General features: G+C 47.5%; 2 protein-coding genes across 3 annotated transcripts in view; one reads left to right on the top strand and one right to left on the bottom strand.

Annotated features, from left to right (window-relative positions):
* ARHGEF39 (Rho guanine nucleotide exchange factor 39) overlaps positions 1–252 on the bottom strand; it is a 16361-nt gene extending 16109 nt beyond the window's left edge. Inside the window, exon 1 of one of the 2 annotated variants that reach the window (XM_027709507.1) lies at positions 218–252. The gene's annotated coding sequence lies outside the window, so the exon portion shown is untranslated. The remainder of the gene's footprint in view (positions 1–217) is intronic. The other variant, XM_027709508.1, reaches the window with a different exon arrangement.
* A 6-nt stretch (positions 253–258) lies between these two features.
* LOC113981854 (myosin-IIIb-like) lies at positions 259–26439 on the top strand. The gene is made up of 30 exons (XM_027709506.1): positions 259–513; positions 584–649; positions 724–854; positions 3635–3737; positions 5934–6036; positions 6491–6647; positions 6968–7070; positions 7336–7464; positions 8679–8787; positions 9992–10108; positions 10518–10618; positions 11071–11157; positions 11334–11399; positions 11720–11833; positions 12896–13007; positions 14342–14388; positions 14698–14760; positions 15024–15143; positions 16034–16119; positions 16360–16407; positions 17915–17962; positions 18150–18241; positions 19471–19602; positions 19956–20071; positions 20384–20583; positions 22517–22606; positions 23487–23652; positions 23971–24243; positions 24547–24626; positions 25808–26439. Exons 1-29 carry the CDS (start codon positions 388–390, stop codon positions 24601–24603), a joined length of 3162 nt encoding a protein of 1053 aa, XP_027565307.1. The 5' UTR covers positions 259–387; the 3' UTR covers positions 24604–24626; positions 25808–26439.
* Positions 26440–26866: the final 427 nt, after the last annotated feature.

Here is a 26866-nt window from a genome sequence, read left to right as displayed (position 1 = left end):
GGGACGGCGGCGGGGGCGGCGGGGGCGGCGGGACGGCGGCGGGGGCGGCGGGACACCGGCGTGGTCTCCACCTGTGTAAAGGTGCTGGGCAGGATGAGGCCCTTGGGCTCAGCTTGACTTTGGTGGTAGCCCCGCCCTGAGCACAAGGCTCAGTGGGATGACCCCCCCCCCCGCCCCCGCCGCCCCCGCCGCCCCCGCCGCCCCCGCCGCCCGTTACCTGCCGCCCCCGCCGCCCCGCATTCAAACGGCGGCCCCGCCCCGGCGGGCGGTCCCGGGGCGGAGCGCGGCGGGGAGGAGCGGGCCGGGGAGGGAAAGGAAGGGAAGAGAAGAGAGGAGTGGAGTGGAGTGGAGTGGGTGGCTGGCGGTCCGGCGGCTCCGGGAGTAGCGATGGTGTCGCTGGGGGAGCGGTGCCCCCTGTCGGGCAGGGCCGGAGACCTGGCGGCGCTGTCGGAGCTGGACGAGGCGGCGCTGCTGTCCGGGCTGCGGGAGCGCTTCCTCAGCCAGCACATCTATGTGAGTGCCGCGCTGCGGGGCGCGGGGCGGCGGGAGGCTCCCGGCTGACTCGCTCTCCCCCTTCCCACAGACCGACGTCGGGGACATCCTCATCGCCGTGAACCCCTTCCAGCCGCTGCCGCTGTACGGCAGAGAGGTGAGCGCCGCGTCCCCCGCCGCGCCCCGCCGGCCCCCGGCCGCTCACGCCTGTCCACCGCCGCTTCCCCGCAGGTCTCCGAGCGGTACCAGCGCCTCCAGACCGACTCGCTGCCGCCCCACATCTTCGCCGTGGCCGGCCGCGCCTACCACGCCATGCTGGGCCGGCGGGGCGGCGGGCCCCGCAACCAGTGCATCCTCGTCAGGTGAGGGGCGGCCGGGGGTCCCCGGGGGCGGGCAGCGGTGAGAGGCCGGGTGGCGACCCCCGGGCTCTCGCTGGGATCTGCCCGCCGAAGGTTCAGGTGAAGCTCGTCTCCGGTAATGTTAGCGAGTCAAAATCCGTCTGCGCTGGCAGCGCATCCCTCATCCCGACCTCTTTCCAGGTCGCGGCAGAGGTGTGTGGCAAACAAAGCTGGCTTTCCTGGAGCAGCTTGGCCAGCGATGCTGGCCACGACGCTGAATATGTCAGGTTCGCTTTTGGAGGGACGTGCCTTTGGAAAGATTTAACCAGCTCCGGGGAAAGTCACTAAGTACTCTCCTCTGGCAACACAACTGTCTCAGTAACTGCTGTATAAAGGTTATACACAGTGGAAGGAACCTGTTTTCACAGAGTGGAGCTTCCCATACATGATCAAAGAAGCAGGAGGAATTAAATATGCTTTTTTGCTCCCTGAGTGTTGGGGAGAATCCCATTGTCATGGGCAGTGCTGTGTGCTAGAAGTGGGGGGAAAAAATGTTGTTCTAACCAAAGAGTGTTTCAGTATCACGAGCATTTCACTCCATGATGTCACTATTGTTCTGCTGAAACTCTGCAGGGCAGCAGGTAGCATCCGCTAGCAGAGAAAGCCTCAAACAGCATCCACTAGCAGAAAAAGCCTCAAACAGCGAACAGAAAGGCTCAAAGCACAAACTGCCACTTCTGGGTGTTGTAGAGAACAGTTTAAATGTCATCTTAGTTAAAATGTTAATTGCGTGTTTGATTTAATACTCCCTTTTTTTTATGGTGCTTCTGGCCATTTTGTCAGTACTTTCAGTCTACATAGTGTGGAAATGAATTGCTGAATCACTGCTGAGTGTTTTGATGGGGCTGGGAGCTGACCTTGAGGGTCACTCGAGCCCCATTCATTTCTATAGCCTGCAGGCCGTTTTATGTGAATTGCTCTCAGGAAGTGGTGGCTGTGGAGTCAGCACGTGCAAGAGGCACTGCTGGTAGGGCTCTTGGGGATGAAGAACAATCATCATATTTGCCTTGGGATGTGGAAGACAAGAACCTGTGAGCTTTTACCAAGAGGTCGTTGCTCTGATTGTTTTATGCCAGCAGTTTGTGGTCTCAGAGATGAGAGTTTGGTGTATTCTTGTGCATCTTGCAACCCTACCAACTGGTCTGTGTGTTGCTATCACAGGAAGTTCATGGTTTTGCTCTCTTATCAGTGGTGAAACACTCAGTAACAAGATTACCTGACCTGAGCAGAGTTGGGGTAGACGTGGAGGAGGAGAAGGTCACTCCTCCTAGACCACAGTTCGTCAAAACAGCACAAGGGCACACCAGGCTCTACTGTTCTTTGTAGTCTCTTTAGGGTCTCCAGCTTAGTCTGGGAGGTCTGCATGGCATGTTTCAGAGGTTGATGTTAGACAAAGCAGCTGCTCCCACATGACAGGTGTTCACGGCTACTGAGTTGTCCTGAGCCAGGAATTCTACTGGCTCCTCTTACCTTCCCAATCCCAATGGACATTAGTCATAGCCTGAGCATGCTGTATAACAGCACTTGGGTCACCTGAAGATGACTTTGCTTTTCTTCACAGCCTGGAGCAGTTACACACCTGCAGCTGGATAGCACTTGCAGGCCCTGCTGAAGCTGTTGTGCTTGTTGGAGGGTCCAAGGACAAGCCTGAACCTTAGGAGTGCTGACTGATAGTTCTCTTGTAGAGGAAGGAAGTTATGGGAAACAAAAATAAATCTGACATACCAAGCAGAGGCATTGTCTGGATGGCATGTTCTCAACTGGCAAACTGGTTTTGCTTTGTTTATGCTTATTTGGATGGTGCTGGTCTGAGCTGTGCTTGAGATCAGGTATGTGCTCTAGTATTCAAGGTTTCCATCCTACCTGTGACACATACTTGATCCCAAGCACAGAGCCACTAGGAGCTACAAAGCAGTAAAGCCATGCCACAAGCTCAAAGGTCGGCTGTGGAGATGGAGACCTGCCCTCAAGGATACTTCCAGCATTTCCTGCATTCATTTTTTTTCGCCATGCGTATGCTGAAGTTCTCAGCTGATGTGTTGTTATCAGTCAGGGACACGTTGTCTCACTGATCATATGTTCTCTATGCCAGGACAAGGCAAACTGTGCTTTCCAAGTGCTGGTTGTTTGACTTGGAGGCGGAGGCACCGTGGATGTGTGTCAGCAGGGTGACGTGCAGTGCTGACGCTGTAGGGGTACAGGCAGCTCTGTACCTGTCTGCCTGTGGTGTCAGCCAACTGAGGCACATGGATGTGTGAAGCACCTGAGATTTGAGACTGCCACTCCAGATCAGTATTCAGTTGTGGATGTGATATGGGTAGGGCAAATCCCTTTGGAGGAACAGGAAGCTGTTGACTCCAGCATAGATGAGGCAGTTGATGTATCAGATGATTTTTGAAGGAGTTTGTTTTCCAGAAGATAGATTCAGCTTTCTTAAGAAGCAGAACAAATGGTGTGTCTGGTGTACCCCATCCAGAAGTGACAGCAAGGGGTATATCTGTACTCCCTTGCAGATGGGGGAAAATTCCCCTGGGGAGAAGGGACCAGGATCTTGTGGGACACCCAGTGTAAAGCTGCGGTATATGGGTTGTACTCACACTTGCAATTTTGCTGAAAAAGTTGTGAAACTTGTCGAGAGCACTCTCTGCTACAGAGACACAGTAGCACTGAGGGCACTTAGGCCATAAGGGGCAAAACAACTATACTTTGCAGCCGCTGGAATCTCTTCTGCTTTTTCTTGGCAGTGGAGAGAGTGGTGCAGGGAAGACAGAGAGTGCGAAGCTATTGTTGCAGCAGATAATGAACCTATGCAAAGGCAACTTGCAGCTGGAGCAGCAGATCCTTCAGGTAGGTCATTACAGGGTGGTGCTTGAACATGGAGAAGCAGCACTGCTGCAAGACAACTTAGGGAGGCTTAGGAAGCCTGCTGATGAATCACCACTGGAAATCAGGGAACGATACGTAAGACACATAAGAAAATAGTAGATAAGAATGGTGAAATAGCTGATGACAAATTGGAAGGGTCAGTAATTCTGTTTGCTGGGGATGTTTCTTAAATTATAGAAAACTATTGCAATAATTTATCGTGTTCTCTGTTACAAGGGATTAGTGGCATTTTTCCAAATCGTTTCCTGTTTCAGGTAAAACAAGGAATTTCAATGGAAAAATGAAGTCTTGATTTAATGGTACACAGGCATGGAGAATCCACACAGCCTTCAGTAACGTTTACTTGGGTACTTATACTGTCAGGAAGATACCTGATAACTGGCTAACTGCCATCTTTGCTCTTTTCATATACCCTTGCTTATTCTTTTTGAAACATATTTGTCTCTTTGATCTGAAGAATTGAATTGAATTGAATTTCTCCAGCAGCACAGGCAGATGGGGAATGGGGGTTGTGCTCTCTTCTGTGCACATTATCTGTGCTACTGTCTTCCTCCTCATGCTCATCCCCTGCTCCGACGTGGGCTTCCTCCCACAAAAGACAGTCCTTCAGGAACAGACTGCTCCAGTGTGGGTGTGTTCCATGGGATGCAATCCTTCAGGAACAGGCTGCTCCAGCACGAGTCCCCCACAGGGTCACAAGTCCTGCCAACAAAGCTGCTCAAGCGTGAGCTCCTCTCTCTACAGGCCACAGGTCCCAGCAGGAGTCTGCTCCATCATGGGCTTCCCATAAGGTCACAGTCTCCTTCAGGCATCCACCTACTCTGGTGTGGGGTCCTCTATGGGCTGCAGGTGGATCTCTGCTCCCCGCTGGACCTCCATGGACTGCAGGGGCACAGCTGCCTCACCATGCTCTGCACTTTGGGCTGCAGGGGAATCTCAGCTCTGGTGCCTGGAGCACCTCCTCCCTTTCCTACTTCACTGACCTTGGTGCCTGCAGAGCTGTTCCTCTCACACATTGTCACTCCTCTCTTCCAGCTGCAGTTTTTATCTCAGAGGCGCTGCTACTATCGCTGGTGGGCTCAGCCTTGGCCAGTGGCAGGTCTGTCTTGGAGCCAGCTAGCATTGGCTCTCTTGGATGTGGGCAAAGTGTCTAGCACCATCTCACAGAAGTCACCCTTTAGCCCCTCCTGCTACCAAAATATTGACATGTAAACCCAATACCTCATGCCATGCTCTGGGCTCTGGAGTGGCATGTTAATTTCGGTGCGGCATCGTCCATGGTGGATCAAAGGTGAATGCTTGTGCTCTGTTGTGAGAATGTGATATTGCTACACCTGCTGTCTCTGCTTAGAGCTGGCTTGGGCCACATTGCCAGGCTGCTTCTGACCTGAGCAGGTTCCAGAAGCAGGATAGCTGTGTTTGCCTGGAGGCAGCCTGCAGTTCCTCCGCTGGAAATAACACTCCCTTCAGCCCAGATGAGCTGCCCTTAGAAAGACTAGAGGTGATGGTGAAGAAATAATATGCATCTTACTTGGTTCCTGTAGATATATCCAAGGAACTAAATTAGCCCTTTGGGATTACAATGTTGTGCCTTAAAGCTGTGTTCAACAGGCTGCCCAGCATGTACCCTGAGGCATCATTCTTGCAGCTGACAGGCATTCTTTCCTCAAATACAAAAAAATTATCATTTCACCTTCTTTGCATACAGTTCAGCAAGCTGGTCTGGTTGTTCTCTTATTTTCTTTGTAATTCATTGTCCTTGTATCTACAAATTCCAGTAGCTAAGATGTCACACATTAACTGAGTGCCATGCTGACCTTGCTTATTGCTATATTGTAGCAGTCAAATTATCTAGTGCTACCATGTCAGATACTGTGTGGAGATTTGTTATACCAACCTTATCTTTTAACAAATGATTCAGTGGTCTTACTAAGACCCAATCAGTTTGATTGTGCTTATTTTTGTTAATCTCATGCTGCTTAATCTTCATTATATTTGCCCCTTTGAATTCCTTTATCCAGGCTGTGATAAAATAGGATATTCATCCTTTTCCAGCTGAGTGCTGAATAGCAAATGCTAAAATTAAACTTTTCCAAGCAAGTTAGATTTGATCGCTTAATTTGAAGAATGCTTGTTCTGCTTCCTGGCTTGTTTTAGGTGAATCCATTGCTTGAAGCTTTTGGCAATGCCCAGACTGTGATGAATGACAACAGCAGCCGCTTTGGAAAATACATACAGCTGCGTTTCCAGAAAAATACAGGTGAAGTAAAGGGCAGTTGCTAGTTTGGGGAGTGGTTAGGAACTGGAGGGAGGGGACTGGGTAGCCAAAGCTTGTGGAGGGTAAAATTTTGGCTCCTGATGCCCTGTGGGAAGGGTCTGCAATTAAGTAAAATCTTACAGCAACCTCTCTTGGATAAGGCCTGGGTTTGGACAGAGCGGACAGGAAGGATAAGGGGGTAACAATTCAGGCTTAGTATCAGTAATACTTATTGTGTCAGAAGCCTTTGTTGCTGCTAAAGGAGGTGAGCAGAATCTCTAAGATCACAGAAGCATGGAGAAATCCATTTCCAGTGTGCCGGGCAGCCTAGAGGGTCTTGGACACAAGGAGGTTAATTTAGACAGGGCTGTGCTCTTATCACCAAAGAAGAGATGTGGGACAGCTCAAGCAGCTTCATGTCCCCCAGTTCACCACCCTGTCACCTTTTTGTGTGCAGTGCGAGGTGCAAAGCTGAGTGAGTACCTGTTAGAGAAGTCACGGGTGGTGCAGCAAGATGCTGGGGAGAGGAATTTCCATATCTTCTACTACATGTTTGCTGGACTGTCTTCAGAGCAGAAGGAGATGTATGGGTTACTGGATCCTTCACTCTACAGGTATTTGAAAGGCAGACCCCAGTTTAGTCTTCATGATGGGTAATGAAGGGGAGAACAGCATAATGGAGACTGTGCCTCTGCCCTGGGGCTTTATCCATGGATGAATGGTAGCTGCAGTGGGATCTGAATGGAGCTATGTGAAGAAATCTTATGGGTCATAGTGGAAACTGGGAGGTCTGGGGTCTCTGCTATATTACCTTGGAAAAGTTGCTTTTCTCTTCGAGTCTCCACTATTGCTGATGTGCTGTATTCCCTTGGGGTAGGACTGACTTACAGTACTGATTGGGTGACAGTTTTGTGTGGGATATGCACTTTCTCAGGTACATAAGTGGACAATTTGGTACTCAGGATGTAGCTCAGCGCTGGAAGGACAAATACCAAGAGGTGTGCAATGCCCTTGACATGGTGGGCTTCCAGGAACAGGTCAGTTCTAGAGTTACTTAATTTCCATCTGTGCTTCCTGCAGGCATAGGGTTTCTTTCTAGCTGCTCTTTTGAGGCTCAGCCCTGTTTCTTTCCTCTAGATTTTCTACGTTACTTCCAGATCACCTGAGTCTTCCAGTCCTTGTGTAGAGCCTTTTTCCACAGGTTGTCTGTGCCTCTTCCCTTAACCCTCTTAACTTCTGGGGCCTCCATATTGTACATGTTATCTGCTGGTAGGTTTCAGTCACCTTTCTTTTGTGTTTTAGGAGCAAGTGGACATGCAGACTATCTTGGCTGGTGTGCTGTCTCTGGGCAATGTGACTTTTGATCCTGAGGAGAGCAATGGGCCTGTAAAAGTCAGCGAAGCTTCCCAGGGATGGCTGAAAGCTGCAGCGGTGAGTCACGAGAAGAGTTGGCAGAAACCTTATGGATGTGATGCTGCTTCCCGCTGGCAGTGTGACTGTAGGAGCTGCTCCTGCCGGAGATGGCCAAGGGTGTTTCTGCCTCTAAAGAACAAAGAATTTTTTCCCAGAAGTGCAGAGTATGACCCCATGACTGTGTTTGTGTTCACTGCTATTCATTCCCAAAGAGATGCTTCCCAGCTTCTGGTTCTTGTGTGCCTAGAGCCAGTATCTTACATAGTCAACATGTGCCTTGTTGGCTTCATACAGTACAAGCTTTTAAAAACTAAATGTTATGTGTTACTGAGTGTGGTGATGCCTCAGAGAAATTCAGGTGTGCAGTATCTGTACATGAGTTCTGTGTTTGCATTGGATCTTGTCCAAGGATACCACATTACCTGCTATAATTTTTAATTGGTTATCCATAATTAAACTTTCTATTATTTCACATCATATTATCACAGATTAAGAAGTATATATTTCCCAGGACCATCCCATTTTTATTATATGGGATGAATACATTATCCTGCTTTGTTAACAACACAGAACAGTAAAATGTAACATATTTCTCCCACTTCTATGTCCTTTTATTTTGACCTATTTGAAATCCCAGCACTCTTGGTCTTTGGTTTCACTCCCATCTCTTTGCCTGTTTCCCTCCTACACAATACTTGAAACAACCACCTGTGTCTTTTCAGCAGCCAACTTCTTTTTATCTTACTTCTGAAATTTTGCTCCTTGTTTTTTGCCCACAGGAGGGGAATTCCTGTTAAATCACTAAGGGGTTCAGTATGTCTGAGTTCCCTTTGTTTCCTGCCTCTCATGGGTTCATGTGACTGAGCTGAAGCTCAGATGCTTCAGCACCTGCACAGTCACCTGCATGTGGTGCTGTTCAATAAATCATTAAACCTCTCAGCAGGGACTGGCATGGCTCCCGAAAAAGGTGAAAAGTGGCAGCATTGGGAGAGCAACACAAAAAGTGTTTCAAAGAGAATGAGGGTGAGCTTGGTCACTGCAAGGATAATGCAGATCTCAGAGCCCACATCTGACCCTGGTGCTGTGAGATGCCAACAGTAACACTTACCTTACAGTGGGACTCAAAGGCCTGAACCCAAATCATGACCCCGACAACACACAGACAGATACAAACCCCACGAGTACAAAAAGGGTTTACAATTGATTCTCCTCATCTATTTCCTCTTTCCCAGGGCCAGTTTGGAGTCCAGGAAGATGAACTGTTAAAATGTCTTGTTTGTACGATGTCAGTGACCCGAGGGGAGCAGATTCAGCGTTTTCACACCCAGCAGCAGGCAGAAGGTAGGAAACATAACGAATTGCAGATGTGCTGGCTAGAAGGACTGACCCGTACTTGACGGAAGGGTATCCCCACACATGTGCAACTTGTTGGGAACAAAGATGTCCTTCTGTGCCCTTTCATTCCTCTCGCACAGAGGCAAGTGTACTGATGTTTATATGTTTAGTCTCTTGCCCACATGTAAGACCATGAATGCTGCTTTTGTTTGATCTCCAGCAGGCTGCAGAGGTTCAATGAGAAACTAAGGAATTAGCTTTGCTTTCTTCCTCAGTCCAGACTAGAAGGGAACTCTAGGTATTTGTACAAAAGAGGGGAAGGCTCCTGTTGCAGAGTGCTGGCAGTGTGCAGAGCTCTAGGCAGTAGATGGACAAACAACCTTGAGAAACAATGAGATACCATAGTATCAGGAACAGAGTGAGATGAAAACAGAGTATGGTAAAGTAAGCAAGTGCAAAGTGTTCTTTTCCCCTTCAATAAAACAAGAAAATAATCCAAGATAATCCAGACCAAAATGTTAAGATAAAACAAAATATTTTAAAAATTAAGTATAAAGGCATGAAGTCTCAGAACTTCTAGATTATTGCTAAAAACAGATGAAAGAAAAAAATGAAAACGGGGAAATAGCTAGTTCTGTTTTCCAAATTTTCTCTAGGCAATAAAACACACGTCTCCATCATGCAATAGATCATGTTGATTTGGTCTCCTTCTTAGAATGTCAGCAAGTTTTTCATCATTTGTATCCCTCTCTTGCCCACAGCGTTTAAACATTTGGCAACTGTGGGCTAGAAGGAAGAGAACCATTCAATTTGCCAAGTATAATTTGGAGCTTCTCCTTTGGTTTAGCAGTGAGGGGATCCATCCTCAGTAGATCTTCAGAGGGGAAAGCAAGTATCTGCATATTCTAGAAAGTGGCATGACTCTTTTGGAAAGGAAATTTCCCATTTTAGATGATCTCAAAAATGCCCTAATATGCCACATCTGATCTTGCAGAAAGATTGTGAAGATTTTGGAATTAAAGAGCTCTTTTTATGCTTACAGACAGCAGGGGCAATCAGACAGATATCAATTGTTTATCTGATTATTAAAATAGCTTCATAAACTACTAGACATTTTTGCTAGAGCCGGGTCCACTGAGCCAGTTTGTGTGCTGTTTTCCCTGCTCTCCTGTGAGCCCTTCAGCGAGCTGTTGTTGTTCTCCCTGTGCAGATGCCCGGGACTCCATTGCTAAGATGGTGTACGGCCGAGTGTTTGGCTGGATCGTTCGCAAGATCAATGAGCTGCTGGCTGAGAACGTAGATCCTGAGGTGGAGCTGAGGGAGATAGGTGAGTTCTGCCTGCCTTGCTCCTGTTCTGTTCTCAGATGTGCTTCCCTCAGCCACAGTGAAGGATGGGCACAGCATGAGTTTTCACTGAGACTGTGTGCAGGGATCCATTATCAAAACCATGATCCTGGAGAGATGTGTGTCAGCAGCATGAAGTTTTGAGCAGGCAGCGATCTGAAGCAACTGTGAGGCTGTAGTTCTGGGGCGCTCTGGCTTAGCAGAGAAGCTGAGGGCTGGAGTGGGTCTCCTCCTAACTGACTCTTCAAGGGGTCTTACGGAAGACTTTCTCTCGGCTGGGTTCTCCCTGTGCCACAAGAGCTGGGTGATGGGAGATTTAGTTGTGTGTTGGTGTACACAGCAATCTGCAAGGACAGTCTGCAGGCTCCATTGTGTATTCTTCCCTCTTTTAGGCATCTTGGATATTTTTGGGTTTGAAAACTTTCCAGTGAACCGTTTTGAACAGCTTTGCATAAACTTGGCCAATGAGCAGCTGCAACACTTCTTCAACCACGTAAGTGTACTGAGGGTGATCTCACCTTGTGTGACAGAGAAAGCAGAGCACTGCTCTACCTAGCACATGAAGGAGAGCTTGGGGAACAACAGATCTATTGCCTGGCAGGACAGAAATAGCCATTAGTGGAGCAGGATAGAGATCATCAACTTTCTCTGCTGTGGCAGGGGAGCCACTAGGACAGGGAAGGAAGAAGTAGAAGGATCAAGCAGTGATCAAAGTCATCAGAGCAGGAACACTTACACTCTGAGAAGTGTTCCTGCTTTATGCAGCACCACCAGTGAGTGACAGGCTTACAGAGGGACACACAGAAGAGCAGTTTCACCTTAGACCTCTCATGCTGTGGGTGAGAGCACAACGCCTCTGTGCTCTGTTCAGGGCAGGAAGGAAGATGTTCAGGGTTGTCTAGCCAAGTCTGATGGGTGCTCCAATCTCCTTTTTCTTTATTTCAGCACATTTTCCAGATTGAGCAGGCTGCCTATAAGGAAGAAGGGCTGCCTTGGGAGACTATCACATTCAACAATAATGAACCTATTCTGGTGAGTGAGAGGACTGACAGAATATAATTGCTCCATCCAGCCAAGAAAGAAGTCTTGCACTTTCTGTCATGGGGAGGAGATGCACCTGGGAAGGACGTCTTCAAAGGGTGGTGAGGGTGAGAGTGGATGCTCTATATGTGGCTTTAGGTATGTGTCATGTGTCTCCTTTCCTGCAGAATCTGCTCCTGGCCAAGCCACTTGGGCTACTATCTCTTCTGGATGAGCAGAGTGCATTCCCTCAGGTATGCATGAGACAGGAGGAAGACAAAGTATTGTGGGGGGATGTAGAAATGAATATCTGGGCTGCAGAGAGGGCTCTGAGGTTGGAGTGCACTTTAAAGAGCAAGATGAACAGAGGTGTCCTTGTGTGTGACTGATGAGGCAGGACATCGAGATCAGGGACAGTCTAATGGTATTGGCATCCCTGTGAGGAATCAGAAGGTACAACAGAAGACTGTTGCACAGCCAAGGACACTTCCAACACTTTGCTTTGTTTCTCTGTGGCCTGATCAGGTCTCTGTTGCAGCCTGATCCTTTGATTATGAAATCTGCTTTCTTGCAGGCAACTGATAAGACCTTTGTGGATAAACTAAATAGCAGCTTCAAAGGCAATTTACACTTCCAGCCAGCCCGAGGCTGTGTTTTGAGCTTCAGCGTCACTCACTATGCTGGGAAAGTATGTACGGTTTGCAAGAAGAATGCTGTTGTAGTGTGTGTTGGAGGGGAAGTGTTGCCTGACAGAAAAGGCTTTGATGTTAAGGAGTGTATGGTCTGACGATGATAATAACAGAAGTGATGTGTTCCCACAGCTTGCCTCCTACAATTCTGTGGGATTTCCGTACAGGAAGAGAGGACCCCTGAGGAAAGTGGGACGACTTCTGGGAAGTGTAGGGTGTTAGAAATAATCATTCTGTTAGAACTCTAGTCCTAAAACAGTTCTTTATAAAAGTACTTTATAAATGCACAGTCCACTGTGCACTCCTAAAGGACAGGATAACGGCTGTGCCTTTACCTGTTGGTTTCCACAGCATAGCAGTGACTATTTTATTGCAAACACTTAGGAACACTGTGCAAACAGCCGGGTAATTAATGTTTTGAAAGTGGAGGCAGTTATTTATACATTCAATGGTTTCTAAGCAACTTGAGATTTAGTACTAATGCATGTAACTTTACTGCCACCAATTTTGAAAGCTTTGGTCCAGATAAGTTGTATTGATTGGAGATAATTTTTTGAACAGGAGCAGATATGACAATTCAGGTAATTGCAATATGTAGTTTAGTAATCTAATCTCACCACTGTTGACTAAGCTATTGTTTGTGATGTTCATTATTACAAAAATTAACATTTAACATGGAAAGGAGAGTGGCAGGCTAGAGATGAAAAAAGAAGGGAGCAATGGAAACAAGGGGGTGCATGACAACAGGGTGGAAGCCTATTCAAGGGGAAGAGAGGGAGAGCAAGAAGAGTGAAGCGAACCCAAAAGTAAATGAAACTTTATAATCAAGGAAAGGAGAGCAAGCAAAGGTGCATGTTTCAATGTTATGCTGCATTCCTGTGGTTCTAATGCCTCTGCCATCTGCAGGGATTTGTTCCTCAGGATTGACATCTGGATGGGGTCCATATGTATTTACAGAATTCATGTGGAAGCCAGAGTACATTCAGTTGAAGACTTGCTCCTGGGGAGCTGTAGGGGTGGCTTTCACTGCTGTCTTTAGTGACTTGCTGCCCTTTCCCCAGGTGCAATATGATGCCAGGGGCTTTCTAGAGAAGAACAGAGACACCTTGCCAGCCAACGTTCGTGGGCTCTTCATCAACAGCATCACCCCCTTGCTCAGTGCGCTGTTCACAGGCAAGTCCCTTTGCACATGCATCATGAACCAGGACCCACCTGGGCAAGAGTTAAGTGTGGGGATCAGGCTCATGTTCTAAGAGCGTGTTTCACAGCTGGCAGCCTCTGGGAGACTCTGGGAATGCTGCAGCTTGGAGTGGGCTGCTGGCGTATACTGAGCTATGGGAGTTGTATATTCCCCCTGCATGGATAGCAGGGTAGGTTGTATCCTCTTCCAGAGAATTAGTCACTGCTAAGATGCCTTCCTATCTTCTCCAGGGCCTGTGCAGGACTGTTGCCACCGGCCTTTTCCATTTGCTCTGTTCTTGTCTAGAAATGAAGCTGGTCAAGGTCATAGCTTGTACCTGTTCACATTGAAAACGGAGTCTTGTAAAACCCAGGCAATGAGTGTAAAGATTACTCCTTTCAAATACGTTTTCTTTTTCAGGTACAAATTGTTAAAAAACTCTGAAGTAGTGCATTATTTTTTTCCTACCACTACACTCCCTTTTTCCAGTTATCAATAAGCCCTCAGATTTCCACGGCTTCTATGAAAGTAAAAATTTAAAGAAAGGTCAGGTGGATGTTTCCTTGGAAGTTGGCTGGCTAAACAAAAATTTTATAATTTTTTTGTCCCCTTCAGTCCTTGGGATTTACAAGAAACTGATGGATTTCATTTCTATTCTCCACTGTGTTTTTCAACTCTTCTGCTCAGGACTGTCTTTCTTGTTTCTCACTGTTACTGAAGCTACTTAGCCTAATCCCAACTCTTTCAAAGTTCATAAACATCAGAAATAACTTCAGGTTGGTTGTCCAGTCCTGGGTGATGGCTCTAGGTGGGCCTGCTCAACAAAGGGGTCTGCTCAGGTGAACTCCAGAGGACCCTTCTAGCCTCAACCGTTCTGTGGTTTTATGATTCATGTGAAACCATTGCATCAAGGGTGTGAGAGACTGTTATTAGATCCCTCAGTAAATTCAACTTCCCTGTATTTTTAATCTGACTTTAAATAACCTGACTGCTGTAAGGAAGCTTCCCATTTGCTATCTGCACTGCTTTTTTCTGCATTGCTAGATGCCTGCTGATGATCTTTCTTTTGAAAGTCATTTAGGTTTGTCTAATAACCTGATTGCCTTGTCTTCTCAGTGACAGAAGATAATATTGTAGGCTTCATACATTTGCATTTTCTTCTTCCTTTTTCTAATTCTTTCCTTGTATTTTTACATGGTGAAACGTAATGCCTTGTCTGTGATTCAGTATTTGTAAGGAGGCTTGTGTGTGAAGTGAGGTTTGAATGTTTAGACATGGTTGATTGCAAGCCAAGATACAAAATTAACTATTGTCTCTGTTCTTCCAGCCACTGTTTCCAGGACGGGGACACTGATGCCTCATATGAAAGCCAAGGTATTGAACTTCGGGTCTATGTGGCAATTGATGAATGTTGGCATGGTTACCACAGTCATATTGTTTGAGAAACTGGCTGAAAAAGAGCAGACAGAAATGGGTTTAAAATAAAAGCAGACCGCAATCAGCTTGCAGCAATTTCTCCTTTGTTTTTTCCTGTGTTTTCTGCTTGCTTCTGCTGTTCAACTTGTCTTCCCTCGCCAGAAATCCATTCTCTCTCCTTTTTGCAATCTGCCTTCCAGCAGAGCTCTTCGTCCATCAATCAAGCACTTTTTCCAAGGCTGATCTTTTGTTTTGGTGTGGTTTCAGGTCATACCAGGAGCAGACAAGTTCAACAGCACACGGAAACAATCTGTTGGAGCTCAGTTCCGGGTACGGTATTGCTGCCCTGCAGTGCCCCGTGAGATGAGTGCAGTGATGTTTTCATTGGAGCTTCCAGACTGCTATGCATGGTGTAAACAGGGGTTTTCCTGGGTGCCAAGCACGGCTGATCATGGTGGGGCTGACCAGGTTGTTGTCAGAGCCCAGGAGGTTGCTGTGGGGTGAGAAAATGGTTCCCGCTGCAGGGTATGGCATGTCAGGCTCTGGCAGTGTTTTGGCTTGATGGACTGTTGATCTTCCTGTGCCCTTGGCAGCATTCCCTGATGGTGCTCATGGAGAGGTTGTATTCTGCCAACCCACACTTTGTGCGCTGCGTAAAGCCCAACAGCCAGAAGGAGCCGGGTGTGGTAGACAACCAGATGGTGCTGCTGCAGGTGAGGAAAAGCAGCGTTTTGTCCTTCACAGGTACCTCTCCCGTGTCTCAGTGGGAGGGCAGACCCCAGCAAAAGGCTGTGGAAGCTGACTCATCTGAGTCTCCCCTTGCAAGAGGAAGAGTGACCACACTTTATATACATGTGAATGTTCTAAGCACTTGGTTGTTTTATGACACAGACTGCTAGGTCCAGATTTTGCAATCTTAGTCCTCTCCCATTTCTTTTCCATAAATGCAAGGAGATCTGCTTTTCAGGCACTAGGATTCACCTTTGCATCTCCTCCTGGATGATGACTGGTACAGACAGTACTCCAGAAAAAATGCTTTCCAGAGGAGACTGTTCTCACCCATCAGCCAGGCCAACTCTGAATAGGAGCCAAGATGGGATTGCTTTGATAGGAGTTGAAATGCACTGATATGACTGTATTTGGATATTGTGTCAGGCCTGAGGTCTAGATGCTTTAAAGAAAACTGAAAATGATTAGAAGAGTTCAGAAAGCTCAGTGGCCTGTTTAATGTATATAAGAAAGGATAGGATTAAGAGGAAGTTCATCCATGCCTCAGAGTACTTCTTTGCCCAGATTTGGAAATAAAAAGCTATCCTCTAAGGGACAGAGGCAAAGCAGTACCCATGGCTGGAAGGTGAAGTTATTTCAGTCATTGGTTTTTATGGTTTCCAACTTCTAACTCAGAGTGATTAATCATCAGAGTTACAGGATGTGGTAAATTCAGTCTCTAACCAAGGAAACATTTTCAGAAAAAAACTTTTTCATTTTGAACTGGAGAAGTTTAAGGCCGAATGAAGCAATTTCTGACTGCAAAGGAACAAACTGATGTCCTAATGGCCTGTTTTCTCTTTGTTTCTCGGATCCTCTCTGTGGTGCTTTTCAGCTCCGGTACAATGGACTGCTGGAGATAATCCGTATCCGAAGAGATGGTTTCTCCTGGAGACCCTTCTTTGAGGAATTTGCTGAGAGGTTTGTTAAAACCTCTAAATGTTCCTTCTTAGGTATTATTAGGGAATCAACCTTGATAACCAGATATGGGCAAGGAGTAAAACAGCCTCTTTAAAGTTCATGTTGTCTGAGATCACGGGATTGTTTGCTGTGGGAGGCTGAGTGAAAAAGACAGTGATTTATTGTTGTTTGCTGTCATGGGTCAGCTCAGCATATCGGGGATATGGCTCTTACATGTCTGTATGGGTTTGTTTTCCACAGATATGGAATTCTTCTAGTTAAACCTGGTGTTTCCCTCACAAAAGAAAGGTAGGAACACTTACTTTGTTGTGTGCAGTCTAGTTTGTTCTTCAGATGCTCCTACTCTCAGAGTAGCATAGCAAACCAAGTAAAAGGGACAAAAAGAGGATGGGTCTTTTTGGTGGTGGGGAACAAAGATCCCAGGCAAGGACATTTAATGTTTAAAAAGCATTTGGTACAATGATCAATGAAATATTTCTTGAATTGTTATGTAGCAATTCCATTCAATTATCATAAAGCCTTGCTATTTTGTGGAATGAAAAGTGGCCAAGATACTTTATTTAGGGAGTGACAATAGTGGTCAAGGCTACCCACTGAACTGAGTGTGGCAGGGCCTCTCTAGATTTTTCCTGATGGCTTCATGGGAGAAGAAAATAAAGACAATGCTGAACAAGCAGACATCACTGAATGTCTCCCAGGGTAGAGAGGATGTGTCTAGTCCATGTATTTTGTATGTCTACAGGCAAAATATACCCTCAGCACTTTCAGAACCTGACCATTCCTTACATGTGTAAATGTCCTTCCATCTCTGCAGAGGGACAGAGTCTTATCCTGTCAGCTTTCTCCTTCCTACATCTAGGGCAGCAGCTCCCCACCTCCTCTTTTCCACTTTCCCAGTCCCTTCTTCCTGCCAGTGTCAGTTGTGATCGATAGTGAGAATGAAACATGTAAGGCAGCCAGCTGAGGAGGTTTGTTTTTTTTTTAGTAATTTAAGAAAAGGATTTGAATGATCTCCTGGAACAGTTCTCTCCTGGCAGTAGCTCCTCCAGCCTTCACAGTGCTTCCTTGAACTTCCTGACAGTTCTGAATAATAATTGCAAACAAAATGAGATCACAAGAGAATCTCGTAGATGGGAGAGAGGTGATTGTAAACAGGCAGCGTGGTGTGTTTTCAGACACAAAAAACATAGGATGCATTTGAGAAAAAAATTCCTGTGGATTTGGATTGTGCCACTGTGGAAGCTGGCTGAGATAGAAGTAGAACCACTTCTGCTTTGCTGTGTGAGATATTAGCAAAAAGTGTCACTATGATTTCACAGCCTGGATTTGCAGGCAGAGGGAGGAAGCTGTCTGTGTGGTGCAACTACAGTAGTGCTTTCAGTTCCAAGTGTCAGGGAATCTTTCCGAGTGACCCACATTTTGTCACTAGAGTCTGCAAAATGAAACTGGAATTGGAAACAGACTTTCTCCCGGAAGTCTTGGTGTGCCGACCTTGCAACTTTTGTCCTTCAAACGGCTTAAAAACGAAATGAGGAAGAACAGTTCTAAGAATAAAATAGGCTCTGCGGAATTGCCTCCCAGGGAGTTGAAGGAAATCTGCCTCTGGGAACCCCTTTGCTGACGTTCTCAAATGTGATACTAGCTGTGCCTCAAGATAGACAGACTGACAACAAGTTACTGACTGTTGAGAATTGCTGAGGCATTTTTCTTCCCCCTTATGCACCTAAAAACACTGGCTATATCGTGTTCGCTTTGGGGGGAAAGTTATTTATTTTACTATTTTCCTCTTTTTCAGTTGCTTGGAGATACTGCAAAGTACAGAGCTGAAAGGCTGGATATGTGGGTACGTGTGGGTCATTCTTGCTGGAAGTGGGGAGCCTAAACTGCAGAGACTTCATGCATGTAGTCTGTTACCTGGTTCTGTTCAGGGAGAACTTTATGGCTGTAGGAAAGGCCTGTCCAAAGGATGATGTATGCCATTTTATATAAATAGGGTTTCTCCCTGCATCTTTCTCTTCCCAACTTCACAGAAAGTCACGACTTTTCTTTAAATATTGGCATCAGGAACAGCTGGCAAAGTGTGTGGAGCGACTGGAAAGAGCAGCAGTTGTCATACAGAAAGGTGAGCACTGGAAGGGGAGAGTCCCTCAACTCTGATCTCAGACCAAGGGAAGGAGAACCTTTTCTGCAGTCCCTACTCCGCTTCTGCACCTTTACAGATGACAGAAGGGTAGGGCAGGTGCTATCTCCACATCAAGGCCGTGTGAAGTCAAAGTGCTTATTGCAAATGCTCACGCCCTCAGTGCTCATCCTCAGTCAGGGAGAGCCCTCAGACAGCGTGAGACTTGGAAAGGGAAAGCATGTGCTCAGGAGAGCTGAGCAGGGCAGGCATGTGATTTGGCTTCGTCCTGAAATCTGGCTGACTGTCCTCTGGAGTAACGGGTTGTTTGTGAGTTTTGTTGAACTGAGCAGAGGGAAATGAGTGAAGCAGATCTCATTCCTGCTTTCAAAGAGGATGAAGTCTTGGTCTGGCTTGTTTTTTTTCTTTCCTTTCCACGTAGCATCTGCTCTGGCAGCCTGTTTCTCCAGAGTGGCTGTGGGCAGTTTGGCACTTCCCTTTGCACAGGGTCCATGGGGAAAGTGCAACCAGGAAGAGGAAGAGGAGGAGGAGGAGGAGGAGGAGGAGGCTGTCACCCTGCCTAGTCCCTCTCTGTCGTAGTTCTCTTCTGTATGGGTTGTTGCACTGCTGAAGCATCTTAGCAGCTTCCAGATGTGCACCATACAGTGTGACAAACATCAGACTGTCACATGCTGTGCATTGTTCTCATCCATGGGGAAGATGTGTGGGTAGTAGGAAATGAGAGAGTGCAGCTTTCAGTTCATGTGCTTTAATACCTGGTAGAGTAGGAGGGATCATGCAGTGTCTATAATGCTCCTGAGGAACCCTGGGATAACTGCTTGTGGTAAAGGTTATCCTGGGGACTGACACCAAGGAAATCCTGTCTCCTTCATGGTGTCTGAAGGGTACCAGGGAGATAGAGGGTTAACAGGCCCTTCTGTGAGACTCTGTTTTTCAGGTGTTCAGTGCCTTGGCATTAGAGATGAGGGCTTAGATCTGTAGTTGGATTTCTATAAATCTGTGATCTGGAAACTTAGAGAGTAGAAGACAGTTCTCACATGGTTTTGACCGCTTGCTCACAGTAGAGTTTCCATTGCTCTTTATTAACATGATTCAAGTGTCGAGGGCTTTGCCCTGGGTAAAAGAATATTACCTGATGTTCTTCCCTGAGAGAGTGACTAAGGCATGAACAGCACTTTTTTTTTTTCTAACCACAGCTTTTCTCTAAACAGTTTATAGGGGATTCAGATGCAAGAAGAGTTACGTAAAATTGGTGGCTGAGCTGAGAGCTCAAGCACAGAGTCTGCAGAATTTGGCAGAGAGAGAAAGAAGACAGCAGCTGGCCCTGGAAGCAGAGGCCCAGAGTGAGTTTCTCCCACTTCCACTGCCCCCGTGTGTGGCCACTGGTGTGATGATCACCGTGAAGTGCTGTAAGCTCCAGGGGATGGTGGCCTGCCCTTGGCTCTCCTGGGGCTGGGGTCTCCATCAGTGTGATGATGGGCAGGGAGGTGCTGACATTTCTGCTCTTTGAAAGTGTAGCTCGGTCTGTGGGGAGCAGAAGCAGCATCATGAAGGTTGTTTGCCTGACTCTGCTGGAAGGAATGCCAGGCTGTGTCTTTTACACATACTTTGTGCAGCAGAGACTGTCCCTGTCCTGGGGATATGGAGGATGAATCTTGGATGATAGATTTCACCCACTTATTTCCTCTTGTTGCAGAAAGAAGCCACTTTCCAGTTCCCATGCCACGGAAGAGGCACCCTCAGCCTAATCCCCATCCTTCTGATAAGTCACAACAGCTACCAGTGCCACGGCCACGCAGCAAACTAAAAGAGGTAGTTTTGGGGCCCCTTAGCCCGATGTGCTGGTTCCCTGCTCCATCTGCCTTCTGCATGTACATGTTCTCCTGCATGTGGTCCCAGGAGAATGTTGTCACTTTTGTTATGAGAAGTGTGAGTCCTTTCCTACTGTTGTTAGTTAAAAAGCATGGTCAGGACCTTTGAGAAACTGAGAGCAGTGTTTGATAGTTTGCAACTGATCTTGTCTTAAGGGACTCAGGAATGGGATCACCTACCAAAGTGATGCCTTCAAAGACCCCCTGCCTTTGACCTTGCTTTCATGCCAACTTTGTCTGTCCCCACTTTCAGTCCACTCCTTTTGATAACTTCTTGGACCCTTCTGTACCTCACCCTGTTCTGGGAACAGAGGAACACACTGGAGGAGAAGCAGAAATGAGGAAAGTCAAGAGAGGAGCAACTCTCCGCTGGTTCAGAGAGACACAGGCCGAGAAGGTCGTGCAGGATGATGGGGCCTTTCCAAGCTGGCTGCATGGGATGATCAGCAGGAGGTGAGTACACTGGACACAGTGGCTGCAGCTTGGGCTGTGACAGGTAGGCAGAAGCCACCGTGTCCTTACGAGGACTGCATAGGTTGGATTTGCCAGGCTTTACTTCCTTGAGGAATGGGAGTGACCTTTCCCTTTTAATCTGTGAGTGTCAAACCCTGAGGAGGAAGCTTGGAAGTCCCTGTTACAGGATGCAAATGCTGAAATTTTACATAGGTCCAAGGAAAGGCTGTGGAAAGTCATAGGAAATAAGTCCATTCTGGGTGCCTCAATACAGATCCTGTGTGGGGAAGGGAGGCTTGTAAAGTAATGGGAAAGGAAATGCACACATGCATTATACCCTGCTGTGGACCATTTGCAGAGACATGAAGATGGACTTTTGGTCTGACTCATTATGACTGTTTTTGTATCTCAGTCTAGGTCAGGAGGAAACCTCAGTTTACAACAGGAGAATATAGAATTCAGTGTACAATTGTTTAAAAAAATATTAAAATGGGGCTTTAGTGAGAACCCCATGGCAAAATTCCTCCAGAGGCCCCCCAGCGAGGAAAAGGACGGTTTTTTGTTGATACCTCTGCCCATCCAAGAAAGGTGCAGCATAGGTGGAATTTACTTCTCCTTAAGCTGGGAGAGACATCCACAATGCCCATCTTTCTTACAGAGTTGATTACAAGACTGTGAACTCTAAAGCTTTTTTGCAAAAACCTTTATTTAAATGCTTGAAGTTTTGCTACTGCGTCTGCCTCACATTTCAATCTCTTGGCTGAGCCAGGCACTACTTTCCAAGCACTGTGATAATCAGAAATACTGGTTGTGCCAGTGAACAGGATGGCAGTATAGTCTCACCTGTGTGCAAATTAATCTATGGTTCTCCATGCTTGCTAACTGCCAGTATCCCAAAATTAGTGGGATTTTTGTTTTGGTGTTGCTATTCAAGCTGTCACTTGAACACCCTCATCATCTTGTTCCAATTTCTAACTTTTTTTCTGTTAAAACTGCAACTCTCTTTCAGTCTTATTAGATCACAGGTGCCTGAATTTCGTCAGATTATCAGTGTGAACCTTTACTCACAGACTATTACACAGCACATTAGCTTAGTAAAGGACACTACAATAGCTGACAACTCCCTGGTAGCTGCATTTCTTTTTTCCTTTTAAAGATAATTATCGATGCCTTAACCTGCATTAATGCTTTTGTCCATACATGGAAGAATGCAGGAGAGGAACTAGTGCCTGGAAGACAAAACTGTCTAAATTCATATATAGGGTAGCTATGAGCACTTCACAATGGAGGACTAAAGACACTGATGCTTAAGTGGACAATAAAGTCTCCGTACAGCAGTGTAAACTCAGCCTCATGAAATAGAGCAATCCTGAATTACACTGGTGATTTGCTGTCACCTTTAGCCTGGAGCAAGGCACATGACAAGCACAAAGCAGAGCTTTGTCTGTTGGGCAGAGAGGGGGAAGACCTCCTTCCAGCAGGAAGTTAGAGAGCCAGACTGGTGTAATCCAAGTTGGTGTTTTTCCAGGGCACTGGGCTTACCCCCTGTCCCACTGCATCCCGACTTCTTCAGCCCTGGCACATAGGAAATGGACACAGGCACAGACCCCTCATCTCAGCAATGCTTTGTCACATGCTCTGTGCTGGAAGGCAGCTGTTGCTATTGCACTAGTCAAACTGCTGGAGCAGGTTTGGAGCAGCCCTGCTTGGAGGAGCTTTTGCTGAGAGCATTGTGCCTCCTCAGCCCCCTAATGCCTCTTGCACCACCAAGCCCGAGTCAGGAAACCTTTAGCTAGGAACTCACAGGGTAGGTGCTGGCTACTCCCTTGGAGTGGGAACACTATGCTGGTAGCACATGAGATAGGATGGGAATCCCTGCTGTGTGACAAGGCATCTGCTCACTCTCCACTGAAAATCTCTTTCCTGATTCCAGGGAAGCTGAAAACTTGCTGCATGTTAAGCCTTTGGGTTGCTTCCTTGTTCGGATTAGCCAGAGCCAACCAGGCTACATCTTGACATACAGGTAGGTAATGAGCCTTGCAGAGAAGGCTCAGAGAAGACCTTATGGCTTTCTACAAGTACCTGAGAGGAGGTTGTAGCAAGGTGGGGATCAGCCTCTCCTCTCAGGCAACTGGCAACAGGACAAGAAGACATAGCCTCAGGCTGTGCTAGGGTAGGTTCAGGTTGGACATCAGGGGGGATTTCTTCATGGAAAGGGCTGTCAAGCACCAGAAGAGGGTGCAAAGGGCAGAGTGGAGTCATCATCTCTGGAGATATTTAAAAGATACATAGATGTGACACTTGGGGACATGGTTTAGTGGTGGACTTGGCAGTGCTGAGTTAGTGGTTGGACTCAAGAATCTTAAAGGTCTTTTCCAATCTAAATGATGTTGTGGTTCTATGAAACTTAGCACTTCATGAAATTCTATGATCTTGGAATTTTACAATCATAGAATTCTAGAATTCTGTGATTCTGCGATTCTGCTTGACCGGAGGAGATGGCCTGCTCCACACAGGAGTCCAGTAAGGATGCTCAGCCTCTTCTGTTTTGGATGCCTCAGACAGTTTGTAGCAGCAGATAGGGCACTGCAGAGTTTGTCTCTTGCCAAAAAATATACCTGGTTTTGGGTGGGGTACTGTGCTCCAAGGGTAGAGATCCTGTACTATATGACTGAGTGCACAAACCAGGTTGGAAGAAGCACTGAGGTTGTTGCTCCTGCAGCACCTACAAGCACAGCGTGTTAGTGCACAGCACATCTCCTGCCCCTGTTTGGTACTTGTTGCTGTGGGTACTGGTCCCACGTCTGGCCTCTGGAGACCACAACTGGAGGAAGCAGGAACCAGGTGCTGGAGAGATGCTGCAGCCCTGTGCCATGACTGTTCTTGTCTGTGCGTGTCCCCAGGGGCCAAGGCCGCTGCAGACACTACATGATCCAGGTGCAGCCCAACACACGCTACGTCATCCTGGGGGAGCACCAGGCTCATGCCTCGCTCACCGCACTGGTTCGGTACCACCAGATCGTGGGCATCCAGCCCTTCATGGAGATACTCACTGTTCCCTGTGGGCAGGTGAATGCCAAGGATCTGCAGTGGGAAGAGGAGATGGGGGACTGTGCCTTGAGTGGATGGAGTGACAGCAGCAGCATGTCTCTTTTGTTTTCCTGTTGGGGGGTGTCCCATTCTGGCCAAGTGGCTTGGCTGCTTCTGCAGTCACTGGGAAATGCTATTAGCTGGGGAGTCCTGGGGTGGGGGAGAGGCACTGTCAGGTGGATAACACCCCCTGACCCCTGTATGTCAGCAGTGGACACAGCTGTGTATTCCTCTTTGTTGTGCTGTTTGTTTGGAGGGTTTGCAAACCACTGCTGAATCCACTCTTCCTTTCCTCAGAAAAGTAATGAGAATTTGGATTATGAAAATCTGGAGTACCCCATACTGAGTTCACCAGCAGGCAAAGAAGAGACCCTTCCACAGAAGCAGTCCTGTCCCTTCATGCCTTCCATCAGCAAACCTACTCTGCCGTGGCTCAGAAGGAGCAAGAATTTCCAAAACCAACAGACCCGGGACAAGAGTAGGACAAATTCAAGCTCTAGAGAGACCAGACAACAAGCCATCCCTCGTCTCCGCTCTTCCATACGACTGGCAATGCAGGAAATCCAGCAGGTGAGCTGGGGCATTTCCTCTGCCAAGCCATGGCCCCTCTGGGACATGTGGAGCTGCCCTGCCCAGGGGCAGGAGAGAGGAGGCTTCCACAAGTAGCACTCGATTTCTTAGCTCCTGGGTGACGGGTTTGGGTTTGCTGGTCTTGGCATCACGACTGTATTCTTTGGAAGTGCCAGACGGAGGGGAGACCCTGAGAGGGGCTGATTGAGATGCCCAAAGAAAAGTCCACAGCAGAAGGGCTATGATGTGACCAGTGTCCCAGGCAGTGCTCCCCTAATGCTGTCCCTCTGCTTCTCACTCCAGTTCAATTCCTATTCCGTGAACATCTCTGAACAGGGGCACTCGAGCCGTCACCGCTGAGGATGCGTAGCCCAAATGACTCGGTAAGGAGGAGGCACGAGGGCAAACAGCAATTGCAGCTCCCTGGGAAATGGAGGAGCAAAGGGGCTCTTCCCTTCATGCTCCACCTGGAGCATCTCTTGGCCACAAGCTACATAGAAATAGAGCAGGAAAAACAGAGGCCAGCAGCCAGCTTCCATCCCAGGACTGCAAAGGGACCAGGAAAACTGGGAAAAATTAGCTGAGGTTTGAGTTCCCTCTGTGTTTGGTGCACAGAGTGCCTGCAGTACAATGGCAAGGCTGCTGGAGGGAGCTCACAGTTTGTCAGAGGCCTGGGGCTGGAAGGACAAGGACTATTGGAATGCCTGTCTGCATGCCACGGTTGTCACCTGCAGTGGCTTAGTGTGGGGGAGGGAGGTGCTGGGGGATAGCAGGGGCAGTGAGCTGAAGGCAAGGCTCAAAACATTGGAAAAGGCAGTGACTTTTATTGCTGTGAAGAGGATTTTAAACAAGTTCTCAGCAGCTGTAAGCACAGCTGGTTACTGAGACTGTGATCCACTGGGTGGGTTATAGGAGTCTATGGAGTGGGCCAGGAAGGGCCTTTTGGCAGACCCTGTGTTGTCTGAAGCATCTAGTGGATGTGCAGCTCTCCAGTTGGAGCTCAGTTGCTGAAGGCAGGTGGAAGCTGTAGTGGTGCCGTTGTACACCTCTGCAAAAATCTCTGGATATATGTCAGCTGGGAGTGGAGAAGGATCAGAAGACCACGTTTTTGGCTGCTGACCCATCACAGGGCTTCCAGCCTTGCACCAGGATTGCCAAGCTTCCTGCATGGTTCCACTCCCACCTGGAATTCATGCTGTAGCAAAGCTTTTTAGCTGGGGCCTGTCTTGTCTTTCTCTTGATGGCTGAGAAAATCCTCTCCCTGAAGTGTTTGACTCAATTGCTTCATTTCTCTACATACCATTCATTCATGTACCCAGGGAATGCTCCCTGTGTCTGAGGTTAGGCAGAAGAAAGACAAAACATGTGGGAACTGCATAGACAACTTCAAGCACTGGGATAGCTGAATGAAACCCTCCTCTAATGAGCTGTGTTTCTTGACTTTCTTGCAGGTCCAAGTGGCTCAGCCCTATGTTCTTCAAGTGCTGCTGGGCCTGGCCTGGTAATGAATGTATTCAGACATAGAGCTGCCTTTTTCCTTTTTTTCCTGGCCCTGTGCCTTTAGACAGGATTGATGCAGAAATTAACTTGCCCAGTCTCAGTGACTGCAACTGCAGTATCTGGACCAGTCTGACCCTGGCAGAGGGAGAGGATGGGAGCAGTCACACTCTGCACAGACCCACAGTGCCTGACAGTCTGCGTGTCAATACTTCAGTGTTCCCGGAGACTCCTCACTTAGCACGTTGAATAGTCACAAACTGCATATCTGAAAACAATCTGTTCTGTCACAAATACCTGTACTGATTGCCTACCTTTTTCTCCTCAAGTCTTCTCTCTCTGTTTTGGTCCTGTGTATCTGCTGCTCTGGGAGCTAATGGGGATATAAATAAAACTGATCTGTCCTTTTTTTTTGAGTGCAGAAGCACTTGAGCAGAAGCTGAGAAGGGTCAAGAAGATCTTTCCTGCAGAGGGAGTTTCCTGCCCTTGCATCAGCAGCATGCTGCTCCCCATTCCTTGACCAGAGCTCAAGTCAGGGAATCATTGGTGAAACACCCATTCATCCTGGCTGAAATCACTACAACTCTGGGCTGGACAACATGCTGTTTTACACTGAGTGTAGAGGGTTTGGAATATAAGGGACCCAAACTACTTGTATTGTCTTTTCTACATTTTCAAGTAAATCTTTTTTTGCTATAAGGAGGAGCTCAGTGTTTTCTTTGTTGCTGTTACCTGCACCCAGTTTGGCCATGGATTGCAAATGAAAGGCTAACACCTCTGAGGGTAGACACAGGATCACGTTAAGTATCTCAGTGGAGAAGTTGAAGGCTCATGGGCCACTAACCCTGGCTACAACTACCAACTCTAACAGTCACTCCTCCTGTACTTAATTACTCCTTAACGACTCCTGGAGTACTCCTTACTCCACCTGTAATGTTCTCCTCCTGCACCAGCCTCATCTCCCTCTCTATACCATGAGCGAGATCTCCCCTCTGCAGCCTTTGCTGAGCTCCCTCTGCCTCTGGTTCCCTGGAAGATCCCCCTACTCTGAAGGACAGCCATGCTGCCCACCCCACTTCCCTCCTCCCTCAGAGGCACAAGCACAGCTGAGCCCAAGCTGGTGCTG

The sequence above is a fragment of the Neopelma chrysocephalum genome, unplaced genomic scaffold, assembly GCF_003984885.1.
Source record: "Neopelma chrysocephalum unplaced genomic scaffold, ASM398488v2 Primary Assembly neopelma1_96780, whole genome shotgun sequence".
Classification (NCBI taxonomy): Eukaryota; Metazoa; Chordata; class Aves; order Passeriformes; family Pipridae; genus Neopelma; species Neopelma chrysocephalum.
The sequence above is the reverse complement of the archived record's forward strand: the minus strand, read 5'-3'. Positions and strand labels throughout refer to the sequence as shown.